Source organism: Lepidochelys kempii, chromosome 14 (assembly GCF_965140265.1).
Source record: "Lepidochelys kempii isolate rLepKem1 chromosome 14, rLepKem1.hap2, whole genome shotgun sequence".
In the NCBI taxonomy this organism is placed as follows: Eukaryota; Metazoa; Chordata; order Testudines; family Cheloniidae; genus Lepidochelys; species Lepidochelys kempii.
In genome coordinates this window covers 14,875,348-14,895,223 of record NC_133269.1, presented here as the reverse complement: position 1 = coordinate 14,895,223, position 19,876 = coordinate 14,875,348, and the positions used below count along the sequence as shown (strand labels likewise).

Sequence of the window (19,876 nt, the reverse complement as noted above, 5' to 3'; positions counted from 1 at the left end):
GTAATGTGGAAGCATATAGCAAACCTCTTCCTCTTTTTTTGAAAAACAACGTGATCTGAGCGCAGGATTGGGTGCCAGGAAAACATGAGTTCTAAACCTGCCTCTAACGTTGACTGCTTATCTGGCCTTGGGAATCTTTCCTAACCTCTCTGCCTCAATTTCTCAATCTGTAAAATGGGGATAATAATCCTTATAATTTATTTTCATAGAATATTTCACAGAATCATAGGACTGGAAGAGACCTCAAGAGTTCTAGTTCAGTCCCCTGCACTCAAGGCAAGACTAAGTATTTATCTAGACCCTCCCTGACAGGTGCCTGTCTAACCTGCTCTTAACCTCCAATGATAGAGTATACAACCTTCCAAGGCAATTTATTCCAGTGTTTAACTACCATGATAGTTAGGATAATGTCCAACCTCCCTGGCTGCAATTTTTATATATTGAGTGTTCTCCATTCTGACTAAGCCATTTACAAGTTAATATAAAGCTTTACATCTTTAGAAAACTTTATAAACAATAACTAACGAACCCTCATGAGTCATGGCACTCCTGCAAAGTAGGGAAGTATTATTCTACCGCAGACAAAGCAAAGTGAGGCACAGAGAAGGTTAAAGGCCACACCATGAAACATTCAGTGAAGCAGGATTAGATCTCAGGAATTCCTGGCTACCAGTCCTGTGCCCAGACCATGTGCACTAGACCATGTTCCCCTTTTACATGTGTAAACACCCCAGTTTACATAGATGCTGTAAGGATTATTTTGTTAAAGTGCTTTGAAGATGTAAAGCTATAGAAGGGCAAAGTGGCATTTCCTTTTAATTTTGTGATACCATACTTGTCTAATCAGAAGATTTTGTGAAAGTCTAGAAAGTCCTAAAATCCCTGTGTCTGTTTTATTTATAATGTGGCACCTTGGTTTGTTTCAGTCCACAGATAGCGGTGAGACTGCTGGCTCATAAAATCCAGTCACCCCAGGAATGGGAGGCAGTCCAGGCCTTGACAGTAGGTAGTCCTTATCTCCTCTCTCAAAGCCCAGAGCCCAGCTGGGCTCTTCAATGAGGAATTTATGGGGGGGCGATCCCTACTGTTCAGTGGGGTTATCTAGTACCATCATTCCCATGCTCACTGAAACTGACACAATCAACTCCTTAATTCTCCTCCTCTGCAAGGGGAGGAAGACCAAGAAAGAAGGATACTTGACTCATGTAACTGAAGCATGGAGTTAGTTTACTAACTGTATTGGAGCCAGAAAAACTCAGTTTCACTCTAGGTCCTTTGGTTTGTTACCTTCAGGGAGGTTTTTTTTTTTCCCACCGCTGCCACCCCTCCGCAGGAGAGGGCTCCTCAGCATGCTCTCTCGAGATTGGGGAAGCTGCCTGTTTCGATAATTTCACAGTCAAAGAAGTGGGGTTCAAGCCTTGTGTCCTTGGGTGGAAGTTCCTCTATCTCAATGAAATGTGACCCTTACCTGTCACCTGTTCTAGTTGGGGCCTCCTTTAGAAGAAACCAGCTGTGTGGGATGTGTTTGGGTTTGGGATGTGTTGATTTCACCACCTGTTTCTGTTGCTTGAACACAGGTGCTGGAAGCTTGTATGAAGAACTGTGGGAGAAGATTTCATAATGAAGTAGGGAAGTTTCGGTTTTTAAACGAGTTAATAAAAGTTGTGTCTCCAAAGGTCAGTCTTTAAGCTATTTTCTATACCTATTTTGTAACAGTCTGGCCTTTCTAAAACCACAAGTAGCTCCCAAAGTGTGCAGCACAGTATCTGGCTCACTGTGTGAATTAGTCTGTAGCTTTTGTTTGCTGGGTGTTTTGCACTGTGATTACTAGTTCTCTCAGCAAGCAGCAGTTGTTTCTCGTTGCTTGTGCAATACTTAGCATTGCTCATTCCCTTAATGTGGTGCAAGCACTTTTAGACCTTGTGTTACTCATTTTGTTTAAACATGATCATCAGCAGGGAGAGGAATCGTAATTCAATGATTAGAGAAAGGGACTAGGAGTTGGGGCTCCTGGGTTTGGTTCCTGGGTCTGCTACTGACTTGCTTTGTTGTCTTGGGCAAGTCACTTAACCTCTCTGTGCATCAGTGTAGCAGGCGGGTAATACTTACATTTCTTTTAGGGATCTTATGGGGCTTCATTCATGTTTGGAAAGCATTTTGAGATTCTTTGGTGAAAGGTGATGTCAGTGCAAAGTATTATCATCACCATCATTTTCTTATAACAAAAGCAACTGGATACTAACAGGAGGTTTGATCCTTCTTCCATTGAAGTCACTGGCAAAGCTCCTACTGATTTCACTGGGAGCAGGACTGGGCCCAGAGCATCCCATTTAGCCATGGAAGAACTCCAAACTGAATTTGTCTCATGTTGTCTCAGGCAGGTGGAGACAAGATGATGTTTTATCATGAAACACAATGTAAATATTACTTTAAAGAGGTAAGGGAGGTTTATGTCATGGTAAACTTCATCTTGTATCAGTGTAGTTAGTGATGAGTGCTCCTGGCCATCTGTGTTACAAAACTGTATCCCAGATCAGCACAGACAGGATACAGGGGGATATTCATACTCCCATCTAATGTGAAAACAGACTTTAATGAGCACATAATGAATTCCCATATTGAGTGGTTGGGTTGGTATTTTTTTTTGTTTTGTTGTTTTTTTTACAAAGAGAGAGAGAGAGAGTGACATGTTTTCCTTTCTTCCCCCTGCCCCCTCAGTACCTGGGAGACAGAGTCTCGGAGAAGGTGAAAACCAAAGTTATTGAGTTGCTGTACAGCTGGACAGTAGCACTGCCAGAGGAATCCAAAATCAAAGATGCCTACTATATGCTGAAGAGACAAGGTGGGAAGCAGCTTCTCATTCGTGCATTCCTGCACCCTACATGTTTAAGCAGGAATGTCTCAAAGTGGGGTCAGTCAAGAAAGCAGCCTGTATCTGGGGGCAGGACTTGTTCAATCAGATGGTAGAAAAGACCTAGAAAAGTCTATGTGAGAATTTTACACTGGTTTAACTTAAATTGGTTTTTAAGCTGATTTAGTTAGTGCAAACCTCTGTGTAGACGCTCTTATTTTAGTTTGAGTGAATTATCCTGATTTAGCTTAAATTGATTCCTAATTAATTTAAACTAAACAAGCCTGGTTTAAACCAAAATAAGAGCATCTTTTTCACATAGGCAAGGCCTAAAGTGGTCAGAAGAGACGCTCATAGCTTCAGCACAAAGAGTCTGTCTTCGGAAGCCTCTATGAGTATAATGCAAAGTTAAGGATTTTGTGGTGGGGCCTGGCTGTGAAACTTGATCCTTTCTCCAACTAGTGGCTTGAGTCTGTGGATACCGCATCCTGCATTATTGTTCTCTGCTTGTCTGTTCTGCTTCCCTTATGCTAAAAATACACATGGCTTTGGATTTGCATAAAGCAGGATTACATGGGGCCTTACATTGGAGTTCCCAGGCCAATGTGAAAGGAGAAAGACCCAGAGTGGAGAGCTATCGATTATGTGGGTTGTAAGGATGTGGCAAACTAACCCCTGGAGTGTTGGCCTTTCCCTAAGGAAAACATCCCTCAGTTCACCAGATAACATGCACAGGGATTTTGCTGCTGTATTAATCCTCACTGAAATATCCTTCCATCTCAGTGTTCGAAGAGCTGGGCTGCATGTTCCCTCTGAACCCAGTATGTGAATAGCAGCGCTGCACCCTCTCTGTGCTGCCTGTATACAGATATTAGCACTATCCTGAGTGACTGCATGTACAAACCTACTTCGTTTCTCTTTCTTCTCAGGTATTGTTATGTGTGACCCTGTAATTCCAGTGGATAGAACTCTGATCCCCTCTCCACCACCTCGCCCAAAAAACCCTGTGTTTGATGATGAGGAGAAATCCAAGGTAAAGTGAAGGCTGGAATCTTGATACCCACCAACAAAACAAAACAACTTAAAGTAAAAGGAAGTGCTCTGACTCAGCTCTAATCTGCTGGTATGTGGGCCTGATTTCACTTGGACTGTGGGTTTGATTCTTACCACTTGGAGATTCAGAGTTGAAATCCTGAGTTAGAGACCATCTCAGTGTTGTCACTGTCTGGCCATTTCTAGTTAAGTCGCTCTCCAACTGCTGTAATGGAGGAGAGAAAAAGCTTTTCACCTTTCTGCACCGGGAGGAATTCTTGTCTAGTATCAGAAAGTCTCCAAGATCCTAATGTGCTTGTACTGTACATGAATGAAAATCTGGTAATTTAACAAAAACCAAAATAGCAAATCCATTGAATGACTCCTAAAGAAGTTACTGTAGTTGGAAAAGCTTTGACCTAAGTCTGCTTTCTCTGAACTGTCCACTTCCCTTTCTCCAGTGCAGCAGCCATTGGATACATGATCTTTCTGCCTCCCTTTATTAAGAAGCTACTTTTCCCTAAAAAGTTCTCTTCTCTTCTTACAGCTTTTAGCCAAACTGTTAAAAAGCAAAAACCCAGATGACTTACAAGAGGCGAACAAGCTTATTAAATCAATGGTAAAAGAGGTAAGAAAACACAATAGAATTATTTAAGAAACCCCTGTAGTAATGATCATTATCAGGGGCTTGCTTTGTCATTTGTAAACATTTTAACACCAGCTGGTACACAGCTTTAGTGACTCGTGAACAGCAGAATCGCTGGACTTGTTCTTTCACTCTCCATTAGTATTGCACTAGTTCAACTATTTAAACCGGCCTGCTCATCTGTGCTTGAAGCTTTGGGGACTGAATGACTCAAGGGAATTAGCAATGAAGTCTAGAACCTTTCACCTTTAGGATTGCCAGTCACATCCAGTCCATAGTAACTGAAAGTTGATATCATCCAGTGGCTGTTGGGTGGGCTGTGTGAAATGAATTTGTTGGTGAGTTTCACTCTGGGTCCTAGTTAGCAGGTGTTTGCATCACAAAACCTCTATAGCTGGTTCCCTAGTTGGAATATAATAGCAGAAAGGGCAAGGATCAAATGAACCATGGGGAATGAACTACCTTCTCACTCCTCAAGGGGGCACTCTGCATCAGGGATTGGTGAGGGAGAAGCTTGAATTGCTGCTGTCTTTGTAATATCTGATCTATGGATACAGAGGACTGTCTCCAGGGTCGTCAATCTGGCACTTATCGCAAGTTGTCTACATGCACATATACATCCAACCCTACCTATTAATGAAATTCTGATGTGTCCATCCACTCCAGTATCCAGGCGTCATGGAGTTCAAGTGACCCAATGTTGTTCTGGCAAGGAGAAATACAGTTTCTAATTTGGAGAGAATACAAGTCACTGGAATCTCTTTTCTGTATAAGTTAACCCTGCTCCCATGCAACTGTAGGCATCACATTGAGGGGTCTCCCTTATCTTTGGTGGAGAGCATATGTCATAAATATAAAGGGAAGGGTAACCACCTTTCTGTGTACAGAACTATAAAATCCCTCCTGGCCAGAGGCAAAACCCTTTCACCTGTAAAGGGTTAAGAAGCTAAGATAACCTCGCTGGCACCTTACCAAAATGACCAATGAGGAGACAAGATACTTTCAAAAGCTGGAGTGGGGGAAGAAACATAGGGTCTGTCTGTCTGTGTGATGCTTTTGCCGAGACCCGGTCAGGAATGCTCTTCAGAACTTCTGTTAAGTTAGTAAGTAATCTAGCTAGAAATGCATTAGATTTCCTTTTGTTTAAATGGCTGGTAAATAAGCTGCAGTGAATAGAATGTATATTCCTATTTTTGTGTCTTTTTGTAACTTAAGGTTTTGTCTAGAGGGATTCTCTATGTTTTGAATCTGATTACCCTGTAAGGTATTTACCATCCTGATTTTACAGAGGTGATTCTTTTACTTTTTCTTTAATTAAAATTCTTCTTTTAAGATCCTGATTGCTTTGTCATTGTTCTTAAGAGCCAAGGGTTTGGGTCTGTGTTCACCTATGCAAATTGGTGAGGATTTTTATCAAGCCTTCTCCAGGAAAGGGGGTGTAGGGCTTGGGGGGATATTTTGTGAGGAAGACGTCTCCAAGTGGGCTCTTTCCCTGTTCTTTGTTTAACACGCTTGGTGGTGGCAGCATAGGGTTCAAGGACAAGGCAAAGTTTGTACCTTGAGGAAGTTTTTAATCTAAGCTGGTAAGAATAAGCTTAGGGGGTCTTTCATGCAGGTCCCCACATCTGTACCCTAGAGTTCAGAGTGGGGAAGGAACCTTGACAGCATACATGCCTAATTAGAATGGGTTAGAAATTTTCTGATGGAATGTTTTTGGAATGGAAAATGCCAATTTGTTGAAAGTGAATCATTTTGCGGAAACGTGTTGATTTCAACAAAATTTTGTTTAGGGAAAAAACAGAATGGAGCATTCCAATATTCCAATTCTAACTCTTCGGAACGGAATGTTTTGATTTTCTATTTCAAAATGCCTTTTTGTTTAATTTTAAAAAATATTATGTTGTGTAATATAACATTTAAAAAAGTCAAAATGGGAACAAAACATTTCAATTGACCCTAAACAATTTTGTTTTTAAATTTCTTTCACAAGAAGTTTTGAATTTGTTTTGGTTTTGTTCTGTGTCAGAATGGAAGGCTTTTTTGAAATTGCAGAATTTCCAGCAAAATAGAAAATCTAGTTCCTGCCCAGCTCTATTTCAAATACGCATCAGCATTTCATCTGATGCGACTCACAGCTGAGCTCCTGCTGTTGAGATCTTGTGGGAAGATTCACTCTCCTCTTTTTGTTTTAAACCTTGAAGGATGAGGCTCGGATCCAGAAGGTGACAAAACGCATGCACACTCTAGAGGAAGTGAATAACAATGTGAAGCTGCTGAATGAGATGCTGCTTCACTACAGCAAAGAGGACTCGTCGGAGGCTGATAAGGAGCTCATGAAGGTGAGTACAAGCTCATCGCTCTGCATAGGAGTCCTTCAGCATTTCCTTCTTCCAGACTTTATGGAGCTTTACCTTTGCACAAAGTTGCAAATACGCAGAACAAAGTGGTCAATGATATGAAGAGCAGCAACCAGAGCTGAGAGCAATCTATGGGAACAATCAGCTGGAGATGATAATACTATGTACTTAACGGCACTATCTCTGTTTACAGGTGGTGAAAGTGAGCACACCAAGAATGCATGACTTGTTGAGATCACACAGTGTGTCAGTGGCAGAATCAGGAAGTCACATTTTCTGATTCCCAGTGCCACTGGCCATGCTGCTTGTGGTGGAAAAAGTCATCTCTCAAAGGACCATATTCAAATAAACTTACAATCTTTGATCCAAACAAAAAGGTTTCCTTCCCTTCAGGGGAAGAGCTTGTCGACACTGTATTTAATGGAGAGAGCACCAAGAAAATAATAATCGAAAAGGACCGTAAAGATTGGTTTAATTTCTATAATAGACACAGATTTTTAATCCACCAGGGGTTCTCTGTGGCTGTACATGCAAATTTCACTCTATAATATAAAAAATAAAAATGATACATACATGAGCACCTCAGGTGATGGTAAAAAAACACCACAACTAATTCAGAAACTTGCCCTTCCTTGAACCCATCTCCACCAGAGTGGAGGTAGTGACCTGTGTGCTCATGGACCACTCCCTGGACTGAAGACAGGAATTTTGGTTATGGCACTGACTGGGACTAAAGAGATCTGGATTCAGTTCCCAGCTCTGACTTTGAGTAAGTCATGTGGTTTCCTTGTGCCCAGTTCCCCACCTGTAAAATGGGGATGACCATACTTCCGTTCTTCCAATTAGATCGTAGGCTCTTTGGGGCAGGGAGTGTACAGCACCTAGCACAATGGGACCCCATCCTCATTTGGGGTCTTAAGGAGCTACTGTAGCAGAGATGATGATTAAAATAGTCCAGCATATGGAGTACAAAGAGAATTAAGTATAAATGCCAATAGCATGGAGGACTGATGATATCAGTGGCAGGCCATGACATTTGTAATAAGACATGCAACAACTCACTTGCATGCCTTATGTGGTCCAAATGGTGTCCTCCATTCAGCATGACCTTCCAAGTACAGCAAGCTTTACAAAATGGCATCCCCCTTGGGGGCTGGACAGAAGAGTCCTGCGATCTGCCAGTGGGACAATGCACAACCAGTTGGGCATGTAGTGTGTGCCTTGTGTACATAGCATGCCACTGGCTGGTATTCATCTTTATTATACTGAGAATGTAGATCGGACTTGGTCTCCTTATGCTGCTAAAATGGTGAATAGCTCCCTATGGGACTGGGAAAGGGGAATTTGGACACCTAGTTGGACCAGCACTCGCATCAAGAAAAGACTCTGGGTCTCCCTTCATACTGGGACTTCCATGCGGATGAATCATTTCATGCTGACTGCAAGAGCAGGGTTTGTTGCTGTCGATGGCTTTTGGCTAATAAGATGCTTTCTCCTGATCTCTCTTCCCAGGAGCTCTACGAAAGGTGTGAAACCAAAAGACGGATGTTATTCAAACTGGCCAGTGAAACAGAGGATAACGACAGCAGTTTGGGTAAAACAACCATCTCCCCTTTTTGGTGGGAAGGGTATGTGGCTTAAGGAGGAGTTTGCAGCCAGGCTGGTGTGGCCAGTAACTGTGCAGGGATACAGCAAGGGGGCTATTAATGTTACATTACTTCTTTCCGTGCTTCCATGGATGTGAGTGGCCTCTAACAGGCAGATAAAAACCCAAGGCCCTTAAAGCTTACAATCTAAATTAGAGCAGGGCCCTGGCAGTAAGAATTGGTAGGGAGGGAGGCTGTGTGGGAAACGATCTCAGTGAACACAAGGTAGGGGGCATACGGCTCTTAGAGGAGGGGAGATGTCCCTATGGGAGCTAATCACTGAGTTGTTATTATTTATTACGGCAGTGCCTCAGGGCCAGCTGAGAATGGGGCCCCATTGTGTGAGGTGCTGCACAGACAGCCCCTGCCCTGAAGAACTTGCAGTCTAAATAATGGGTTGTTGTTGATGATGATTATTGAGCATCCAAAGCAGTAGAGAGAGCAAAGTGACTGAAATCTCTACTGGAGTTTTTGCCTCTCTCCCACATCTAGGGGAAATTCTGCAGGCCAGTGACAATTTATCCTGGGTAATAAATTCCTATAAAAAAATAATCGAGGGTCAAGTCATCAATGGTGAAGTGGATATCCCAACACTGTCTGCAACAGAAGGTGAGTAGCCATCTGTTTGGTTCGGTTTTGAATCCTGTCATTTTGAATTTCCTCTTTTGAAGGGTGTCCAATTAATTGCAGTAAAGGACAGTATTATCAGCTGTTTGGGCTAAAATCTTCCCAGGTAGGAATGACAAATCAGCTCCCAAACAGCAGCCATGATGGACACACGGATGAGTTTATAATTCTAGCCACCGGTGACAATGCTTTGACTTGGGAGGCTCTGCCATTTGCACTGCTGGCTTTTTAATAATGAAACTTTATGACTTGTGACGTTCTGACTAAGCAGACCTGCATGTGACCTTGGCTTTCCTGTCTGGATTACTAACAGCTGATGTGGAATGCAACCTTTTAGTTAGATTATTCAACCGTCCTGGCCCCACCTGAAGGGTTAAATACCATCAGGGGAGAAGTTAACATACATTTATTGTTTATCTTGTTCTCTGTGCTTAAATGTAAGGTTGGGAGCATTATCTAAGGGATTGGAGCAGGGCCTAGGAGTCGAGGGATGTGGGTTCTGTTTCTGGCTCTGCTAGCAACTCAGTTTGTGAATTTAGGCAAGTCCCTTATGCTGCCACTATCTGCCTCAGTTTCCCCATCAGGAAAATGGGACTAACAATAGCCACTTCTCTGGGGTGCCATGAGGCATAATTATTGTTTGGAAAACACTCTTAAGATTCTTGGATGAAAAACATGAGGGAAATGATCGTTGTACAGAATGGTGTCCCTTGTCACAGGGAAGAGTGAGGATTTGCTTGTGATGAACTTGAAGGGGACTCTGGACACAGAGAAAGCCCGTAGTTCTTTTTGGCTCGCTAGTACCACCTTGACTGAGTGCAACCTGTGCTGCCTATTGTCACCACACTGGGTCTCCCAAGTTCTAGCCAGAGCTAAGCAGGCATGGAAAGGATTGCCAGCTACACTACACATAGTGCATGCAGTGGAGAGAGCAGTGGCTGGATTGGGCTCCTCTTTTTATACAGAAGTTTCCTAACTATACAGTGTCCAGCTCAGTAGCAGTGTAACAGCAAATCCTCCAGTGGAAAATATCTAGGTTTCCTTTCTTCTGACGAGTCCAAAATTCTGATTAAAAGAGAAACCCCCTTACCCAGAGCATCTCTCTGATAACTTTGCCCTGGCTATTGCCTTCACATTGTTCAGAGCCTTTGCTCCAGCTGACTGCAGTCCCTCTTATAATTTTTCTCCCCATCTCTGCAGGGAGCGATCCCACCAGTAATCTCAGTGCGCTCATTGACCTCGCTGGCATGGACATCTCCAGCACCCCGCCACCACCAATGCCACCTGCAACACTAACGCTAGTGCCGACACAAGCTTCATCAGAAATCCCCATCCTCCCACCTCCTCCTCAAAAGTTTGGTCACTCGCGGAGCCGGTCCTCCAGCCAAGCAGAAGCTCCTTTGACTCATCAGAGCAGCACGGCCAGTTCCCTCTTCTTGCTGGATGAGGAGCTGCTGTGTTTAGGTAAGAGGCTGGTGTGGCTAGGGTATGTTCTGGGGAAAGGGTTTTATCATGGAGCCTGGTTCTTGAGCTGGGCTGCAGAGAACAGTGTATCAGTACTAGCCATAGATTGCCAGTTCTGTGGTTTCTTATTCTGGTTTGTTTTGGATGTCATCATCCACTGGACACCTAAGAAGCTCCCTCCACAGAGTGGCCCTGTGAATGGGAATTTGGCAGTAGGCTAGAGTTAAAACCTCTGGAGACTCTTCCTGAAATAGGGGTAGGTCACAAATGCAGTGACTTTGTTGTAATCCCAGTCTAATCTCTACGGGTGCTTGTCGACATCAGAAAACCACCACCACACTTGGTTACAAGTTTCAGGACTGAAATAGCAGTGGGGGCTATGGTTAGAAGAAAAGTGCATTAGCAAATCTGCATACAGCAGCCTGCACAGTACTTGCCTTTGGGACTCTGATACTGAATAACAGAGGATGCTACAGGTCAGGAAACAGGAACATTGGAAGTGCTGCATGGAGAAGGTTGCCTGTGTGTGCAGGACATACCTGCATTAGATCATTGAGCCTGTGGCTGATCATTGACACGGAATGTGCATGTCTCTTTAATGAAGCTTTCAAACTGTACAGAGTTGAACTGAGTAGTTTTACCACAGTGGTGAAACACCCTATAGGAGGTGGGAGAGGGTTAGAAAAACTAGCCGTCGAGCTCCCCTTCTTATTGCCTCTTGACTTTAATGTTGAGAATTTTTGCAATTTTACTCCAGTATCCAAATCTTTTCTTCTGCATTCAGGCCTGAATGACCCAGCCCCCAGTACAGTGAAAGAGTCGACGGAAAACAACCAGTGGAATATGTTCCAGGTACGAAGAGAGGGATTTATTGACAGAAAGACTGTCATTGTGGGAGATCTCTGAGCACTCTTGATGTATGCTTTTACCATATCCTGTGGGAGTGCTCACACGCAGGCCAGAGATGATAACTTCCAGACGTGAAGGCCTGTGTCTTGCCTCTGGCCTTGTGTAACTGGGATATCTGAACCAGTACAGAGAAGATATCTCTGCTTTCACTTTCCTTCTTTGTATGTGCTGCTTTTTGGTATCTTAACAAACCTTGATACAAAAGCTACCCTTTCACATGGGAAGGATGTCGGTAAGTCTAGACTGAATAGAAACACAAGGGATGCACCCAGTTTGCAAGGGAATAGCTGTATTCTGGACTGAATACACTCGGAGGCCAAAGGCAGAGTCCATCGTCCCAGGAGACTGGGACTGCTGAATGAACAGTTAGCACCCTTCAGTTGTTGCTACGCTGAAATGTACTGTCCATCTTCTCTCCCCTCTGCTCTGGCTATTTACTCCTGAGGGCATTCTGCGCCAAAAAATTAAAAATTCCGTGCCAAAAAAATAAAAATTCTGCATACAATATTTTAAAATTCTGCAAGTCCCGTCCTCCCCAGCACAGCCAGGACTAGTAGCTGAGCTCAGTGCAAGGTAGGAGCCACCAGCCAGGTCTTCCCCAGTCCTGCCCCCTGCGATTTACCACTCTGCTGGCTGCCCTGGGCACCCAAAACATACTGCTGGGGAGGGTTGGGTGACCGCTCTTGTGGCTTCCCTTTGCTTCCCTGTCAGAAAGTCATTTTTCTGCATGAAAGCAAAGAAATCTGCGGGGAACATCATTTCTGCACATGCACAGTGGCACAGAATTCCCCCAGGAGTAGGCTATTGTAAGTTTCTCTGCTCTGTTAGGATACTGCCCTTAGGAATCCCCATCCAAATGCCCATAATAAACATGGCCACCTCAACTTCTGACTCCTCCCCACTTTGCTCCTTTCCACTAGTAGTATCCAGTCGAGCACAGCACCATATGCTGTCAAGTAAACTACAAATTGGATGTAGTCCAATAGATGCAACATATTCTTCTGCTTGCTTCCTCCCCCTTCATGTCCTAATGGGTAAGGCCTATATCAATGAGTTACCATGGTATCTAAGGCATGGCAGGAATTAATAGCATGCACCTGTCCCCTCTGTTGCAGAATGACCAAATGGACCTTGACTTCTTTAGTCCGAAGCTGGTGACTGTCGGCTGCAATACTGCAGTGAACCCTCTTCTTCATCACACATCACAGTCTGTGTGTGGAACATCAGCGCCTCTGCCTTCCACTTTCACAGCCTCTCATATCCCTGCACCTAATACAGCCCCGTTCTTGTTCTCTGCTGGACCAGCAGCCCCTCTGGACCCGCCAAAGACTATGCCAGTTCAGTACCTCAGTTCAGCCGTGGGAGACAATGCTTTGCATAAGATGGATGCACTGGGACATCTTCTTGAAGAGGTCAAAGGGTAAAAGTCCTGGATTTTGCTTCCTCTCTCCCGTTTGAAAGTTATCCTTGCTATAGCTGTCAGGTTGACAATAAGGATGTCCTGTTTCTCGCTCTAGTTTGATGGAAGTTTACTGTTGGATAGTGATGGTCTTACATTTATTTAGCATCTCTCCTCTTGAAGGATCTCAAGCACTTTACAAACTGATATACAAATTATACCCAAAGGTCACTGACCCACCACTGAAACGCAGCCATCTCAGTGGTGAAGCACAGCATCTGCTTTGCACTGCACAGCTACACTACACAATGGTTTAGGTAGGCAGATTGGTAAGTTGACCAGAACACTGGGGCTAACAGGGCCTACTCTTGTGAAAAGTGCCCTGAGATCCTTAAATGACCGTAAGTGACCAGGACCCTTGTTTTCATCTCATCTTCCAGCAGTACTGGGTCCCAGCACAATGCTGAGGCACTGGCTCATTGCTGATTTGGAGAGGAGTGACACCTCCCAAATCACCACCACTCCCTGAAACATTGCGTAATGTTCACCCAGCCCAACACTGCTCAACACAGAAGACTTTACAGTGTCACGACACGAGGGTATGATTGCAGGCCCCTGGTTTCACTCTAGTGATTTGCCATTGTCTCTGGTAGTGCGGGAGATGGAGTGAAAGCCTGCTTCACGCTCAGTGCTGTCACTGCCACTTCCGCTAGCCAATATAGTTCTTAATTTGCCACTTCTGTTTTTGTCTCCCTCCTAGGCCTTCAGCCCAAGTGAAGTCAGCGCCCTCAGTATTCCACCCTGGGGTTACCTTGCCAGCCACTGTCACCTCTGCCCCTTTAATATCCACCACAGGATTGCCAGTTGCTGCTCCAGTGGCCCCTACTATTCCTTTTCCAAGCATCTGCACGGCAGGTTCAGGAAGCCCTCTATACCAGCCAGCTTCATTCCAACAGCAGGGCAGCCCTCTGAAAGGGCCTGATGCTTCTTTGGCCAATGTCCATGTTCCACTGGAATCCATTAAACCCAGTAAGTATCTCAGACCCTTTTCAGCCTGCTCCCAATCCTGGACTGTTGCTGTTCCAATACTCTAACTCTCAGACGTTGTCAGTTAGCGGTATAGGGCCAAATTCTCTCTGTAGCACCCAGATAACACTGAAGCATGTCTATGGGGTTGCAGGGATGGAACTGAGAGCAGAATCCAGCCCTCAGCACAGACCGCATTTAGGGAGGCTATGCAACCAGTTCTGGTTGTAGCTTTCTGGTTCCCAAGGATGGGGCTGTTGGCAGCTAAGCATGGAATGGACTTTCTTTCACGTGGTCCTGTCCTGCCCACAATACAATATGTGCAAAAGATTGTAGGGTCTCAGGCCAGGGTTTTATGGCCAACTCCTTCCAACCAGCAAGAGAATCAAGAGGTTTTTAAGTCCCTTAATTTGAAACTACTGTTTCTCCTTGGAATCCCCTGCCTGTGTTCTCGGTATACTGCCGTATGCGTACAATAGAGCCGACAGTTGCCTCTGAGATTGTGCTGCCACTTACAGCGCTGGAGTGCTCTGAAACAACACACTGCAACGTGCCACTCAACCCAGGTGCTAAGAGCCTCACTCTTGATACTGCAAACCGTGGTTAGCTTTGAGCCAGGGTCCCTACTGTGTAGCAGTGCTGTCATCTTGACACACACCCCACTATGCTTCTTGCCTGTGCTACTGCCATTACACACCTCCACTGTGTTTTACCTAAAAACCATCGGGCTATGTTAAAGCCCAGTCCAGCCCTGGCTAAGCAGGAAAGCGACATGCAGGGTGTCTGTGCTGATGAACAGGCGATTGGACTTTGGATAAAGTAGGTTGTTCTGTCAGCTCTGTTGCATTCAGAGCACAAAACGTTTGGCTTTTCCTACCACATATATAGTCTTGTGTTTCTCTTCCCCTTCCCTCCGTCCCCAGGCCGTGCTCTTCCAGTGACAGCCTACGATAAGAACGGGTTCAGGATCCTCTTACACTTTGCCAAGGAGTGCCCACCGGGGAGGTCAGACGTGCTGGTTGTGGTGGTGTCCATGTTAAACACAGCACCTCTTCCTGTGAAGAACATTGTACTGCAGGCTGCAGTACCAAAGGTAGGGACACACAGACTCAAAGATAGATTGGGATCATACTTCGACACAATGGGTGTGAGCTCTGGGACTCAGACATGACATTACAATACTAGCTTTTCTTGGGCCTCTACTTTTTCTGCTTCCAAAGAGCCCTAGAAGAGAGGAGAGACGGTCTCTGTGTATCCTAAGTAACATACAGCAACAGATACTGCTGGTAGGGAGCATGTACCCCCTGCAGGGTAAGGTCAGCTCATAGCAGCATCAGGGATCCTGTTAAAACTTGGCCAACAGTTGTGGTGTAGCTGAGAGCTACCCATGTCCCTGTAACTGGGTTAAAGCCTCAGCTTCCTGACAGCACGATCAACAAATGGAATAAACTCCCAAATGGTGGGTTTAAACCCCATTGAAAGGGACATTTAAAACTAAACTGGACATTCGACCAGAAAATATACAATGGGGAATAATCCTGTCCTGGCCAGGATTGAACTAGAAGATCTAACAAGGCTTTTCCTCTTGTCTTTTCTGATCACATTGGGGCAATGATCCCATGTTCTGAAATCCCTCCTCCACCAACGTCAGAGAGTGTCATTCAACAGAATAGGAAAGCTGGCTTCTAAAATGCAGACACAAAGCAAATGGGTGGGGAGGGGTGTGTCCAGTTTACAGAAGGGGATTGAAAGACATAGAGCCCCAGTGGAAGTAGCTCCTGGTCATGTTTTTAGAAAGGGGAAGAGACAAAAACGAGACAATTTCAGGGGCTAATATTATTTTGCACTGTGCCCTGGGAGAGGTTTCAATGTGAGCTTTTGATTTTTGCTCTCTCTAGTTTTGGATGCCTGATTATAGTGTTTGAACATCAGCTCGGAGCTTGGTTGTATTCTGTCTGCATTGGCTAAGGCAGTGGTTTTGAAACTTTTTTTCTGGCGATCCAGTTGAAGAAAATTGTTGATGCCCGTGACCCAGCAGAGCTGGGAATGAGGGGTTTTGGGTGTGGGAGGGGCTCAGGATTGGGGCACGCGGCTGAGAGCTGTGGGATGGGGCTGGGGATGGGTTTGGGGTGCATGAGGGGGCTTTGGTTTGGGAGGGCTCAGGGCTGGGGCAGGGGGTCAGGGTGCAGGAGGGGGTCAGGTCTCTGAACTGGGGGTGCAGGCTCTGGGCTGGGGCCGGGGATGAGGGGTTTGGGGTGGCGTGGGGTTGGGGCTTACCTCAGGCGGCTCCCCATCAGCAGCGCAGCGGGGGTGCTAAGGCAGGCTTCCTGCCTGTGCTGGCACCACAGACGGTGCTGCACCCCGGAAAAGGCCAGCAGCAGGTCCAGCACCTAGGCAGAGGCGCTCTCGCCCGCAGGCACCGCCCCCTACCTCCCATTGGCCAGTTTCTGGCCAATGGGAGTGCGGAGCTGGTGTTCGGGGTGGGAGCAGCATGGGAAGCCCCGTGGCCTCCCTCCCGCCTAGCAGCCGGACCTGCTGCTGTCTGCTTCTGGGGCACAGCGTGGTGTCAGAACAGGTAGGGACTAGCCTCCCTTAGCCAGGCAGCACCGCCGATGGGACTTTGAATGGCCCGGTTGGTGGTGCTGACCAGAGCCACCACGACCCAGTGCCTCACATTCCGCAACCCAGTTTGAAAACCACTGGGCTAGGGAATCTGTATTAAAATCTTTCCAAGGACACCGCTGTGCTAGAAAGGTACTGTCATGGTTTTCCCAGCCAGTGCATTATCTCCGTGTTGATTTATTTTAGTATGTGCCTATGACTATATGCTCAGTATAGACCAGGCTTATCTGTGTCCCCTGCTCCTCCCAAATGAACACTTGCTCATGTACACAGCTTGGGTGTGCAGCCTGTGCGTAAACCCTTTGTTACCCCAGTGCAGGTCATGGTACCTGAGGGTTCCTTTTGTTTCACATTTGCAGTCCATGAAAGTGAAGTTGCAGCCACCCTCGGGTACAGAACTTTCTCCATTCAACCCCATCCAGGCACCCGCTGCCATCACCCAAGTCATGCTGCTGGCAAACCCTGTGAAGGTGAGAGGGGCTCAAAACTTCAGCAAAAGTGACTTCTCTTGTTGTTTTACGAATCTGATGAGGATCAAATTCCATGTGGGTTTAGACTAAATATTTGTACAAGCGTGATTGTCTGTCCCCAAAGAGGAATTACCCTGGAGTGCTGTCTTGAGGCAGAGTGAGATTAATCATCGCGGAGGAGTATGTTGGTATATTAGCAGTATCTCACCCCAGGGACAGAGAGTCAGGGGAGGGAGAGATGGACTGTGCTTTTGCCTCACTCCACAGCAATCCTTCTAGATCAGTTCCTGTACAATTCCCCATAATGTTAACACTTCAGTGGCAAGGAACAGTTAGGGCTCCACCAGGGACTCTTCCCTCACCCCTTATGGGATAACATTCACGTGACTATCTATGGTGATAGTTTACAGGGTGACATGAATTGTAAGAAGTGATCGGGTATAATAGAAATATTATTGCTTTATTGAGTTTGTAGCCAGACTAAGTTGACCTAATAGCACCTAGAAAGGTCCTTCTCCCCTGTACCTTTGCGATATTAACTGAAGTTTAATTATGACCACTTAAATAACATAGTTAACCCCCTCTCTTCTGATCATCATACTAGAAGCATTCAGCTATCATATTTACCTGGAGCACCTTGCTATCCCAGTTGTGTGCTATCTATTTGAATAAGATGTTCCAAAATCAGATACTCAACACAACTAATATTAACAAGGGGGAAGGAACACAAGCCACAGTAGGGAAATAATAGGTTAACGAATATTTAGAGAAGTTAGATATATTCAAGTCAGCAGGGCCTTATGAAATGTATTCTAGGGCTCTTAAGGAACCAGCTGAAGCAATTTTGGAGCCATTAGTGATTATCTTTGAGAACTCATGGAAGAAGGGTGAGGACTCAGAGGACTGGAGAAGGGCGAACATAATACCTTTAGAAAGGGGAACAAAAAGGCCCCAGGGAATTATAGACCAGTCAGCCTAAATTTGATCCTTGGAAAGGTACTGGAACAAATTATTAAACAATCAGATTGTAATTACCAAGAAGGTAATAGGGTTATAAGGAATAGCCAGCATGGATTTGTCAAGAACAAATCAGACCAAACCAACCTAATTTCCTTCTTTGACAGGGTTACTGGCCTAGTGCATGCGGGAGAAGCATTAGTCATGGTATATCTTAATTTTAGTAAGGCTTTTGACACAGTCCCACATGACATTCTCATGAGCAAGCTAGGGAAATGTGGTCTAGATTAATTTTCTGTGAGGTGGGTGCACAACTGCTTGAAAGACCATACTCAAATAGTAGTTATTAATGGTTCGCTGTCAAACTGGGGAGGGGACACATATGGGGTCCCCAAGGGTCAGTTCTGGGTCCATTACTATTCAATATTTTCATTAATAACTTGGATAATGGAGTGGAGAGTATGCTTTTAAAATTTGCAGATGACACAAAACTGGAAGGGGTTGCCAGTATTTTGGAGGACAGGCTTAGAATTCAAAACGATCTTGACAAATTGAGAGAGTTTGTCTGAAATGAACAAGATTAAATTAAATAAAGACAAGTGCAAAGTACTACACTTAAGAAGCAAAAATCAAACGCACAGCTACAAAATGGGGAATAACTGGCTAGGTGGTAGCACTGCTGAAAAGGATCTGGGGGTTATAGTGGATCACATTTTGAATAGGAGCCAACAATGTGATGCCGTTGTGGAAAAAAAGCTGCTATTTTTCTGGGGTACATGAACAGGACTGTTGTATGTAAGACACAGAAGGTAATTTTTTCCTCTCAACTCGGCAGTGGTGAGACCTCAGCTGGAGTACTGCATCCAGTTCTGGGTGCCACACTTCAGGAAAGATGTGGACAAATTGGAAAGAATCCGAAGGAGAACAATAAAATGATGAAAAATTTAGAAAAGCCAATCTATGAGGAAGCGTTAAAAAACTGGGCATGCTTAGTCTTGAAACAAGAAAACAGAGGCGGGGCCTGATAACAGTATTCAAATGTGTTAAGGGCTGTTATAAAGAGGACAGTGATCAAATGTTCTCCATGTCCACTGAAGGTAGGGCAAGAAGTAATGGGCTTAATCTGCAGTAAGAGATTTACGTCAGATATTAGGAAAAACTTTCTAACTGTAAGGGTAGTTAAGTCTTGGAATAGGCTTCTAAGCAGTGAAATCCCCATCAATGGAGGTTTTTAAGAACAGGTTGGAAGAAACACCTCTCAGGGATGGTCTAGGTTTACTAGGTCCTTCCTCAGTACAGAATGCTGGATTCAATGAGCTCTTGAGGCCCCTTCCAGCCCTACATTGCTAGAGTATATAAAGTTCAGAGTCTGAACTCAAGTAGTCTTTTGATTTTTCAGATAACCTGGACATTTGCTACTTACTATTTTTGAAGATTATGGTAAAAGTGGCATTTACAGCATCAGTTAAAAAGTGTTGGATCCCAAGGTACAAAGATAATGGGGTTTTGTTGGATTTCTATAAACTCACTTTGTGGAATATCTAGAAAAGCCATGTAACCAGGGGAAGGCAGATTTCTTTTTCCCCGGGTCATTCTCTAAGGAATAGGAATCTGTCAGGTTTTATCCTTCCTCTACATCCTGCAGTATAGTTTTGTTTTGAAGCTTCATACTCTTTTAGCACTACTAAAGCATGTGTTCAGTAGGATCACTGGGAAGCAGCTGAACTACGAATGCTGGTCAGTGTATACAATGAATCTGTATTGCAATGTAAGTGCTTTTCTTCTGCTGTTTCACTCCAAGAGATGGATCTCTCATATTTACAAACTAAAGAATAAATAAATCAGCCTTATTAAGTATCCAGAAATGCTC

The 19,876-nt window shown here is 44.7% G+C and overlaps 1 protein-coding gene across 3 annotated transcripts in view; it reads left to right on the top strand.

The window, feature by feature from the left end:
• The window catches only part of GGA3 (golgi associated, gamma adaptin ear containing, ARF binding protein 3), a 33,706-nt gene that overhangs the window by 9,567 nt on the left and 4,263 nt on the right, over positions 1-19,876 (top strand). For all 3 annotated transcript variants that reach the window (XM_073311856.1, XM_073311855.1, XM_073311857.1), the window contains exons 3-16: positions 927-1,002; positions 1,578-1,676; positions 2,719-2,842; positions 3,781-3,884; positions 4,431-4,511; positions 6,731-6,868; positions 8,399-8,480; positions 9,025-9,141; positions 10,360-10,623; positions 11,408-11,475; positions 12,648-12,952; positions 13,692-13,960; positions 14,881-15,050; positions 16,939-17,049. In XM_073311856.1, coding sequence (XP_073167957.1) covers positions 927-1,002; positions 1,578-1,676; positions 2,719-2,842; positions 3,781-3,884; positions 4,431-4,511; positions 6,731-6,868; positions 8,399-8,480; positions 9,025-9,141; positions 10,360-10,623; positions 11,408-11,475; positions 12,648-12,952; positions 13,692-13,960; positions 14,881-15,050; positions 16,939-17,049 — 2,008 coding nt within the window. The remainder of the gene's footprint in view (positions 1-926; positions 1,003-1,577; positions 1,677-2,718; positions 2,843-3,780; positions 3,885-4,430; positions 4,512-6,730; positions 6,869-8,398; positions 8,481-9,024; positions 9,142-10,359; positions 10,624-11,407; positions 11,476-12,647; positions 12,953-13,691; positions 13,961-14,880; positions 15,051-16,938; positions 17,050-19,876) is intronic.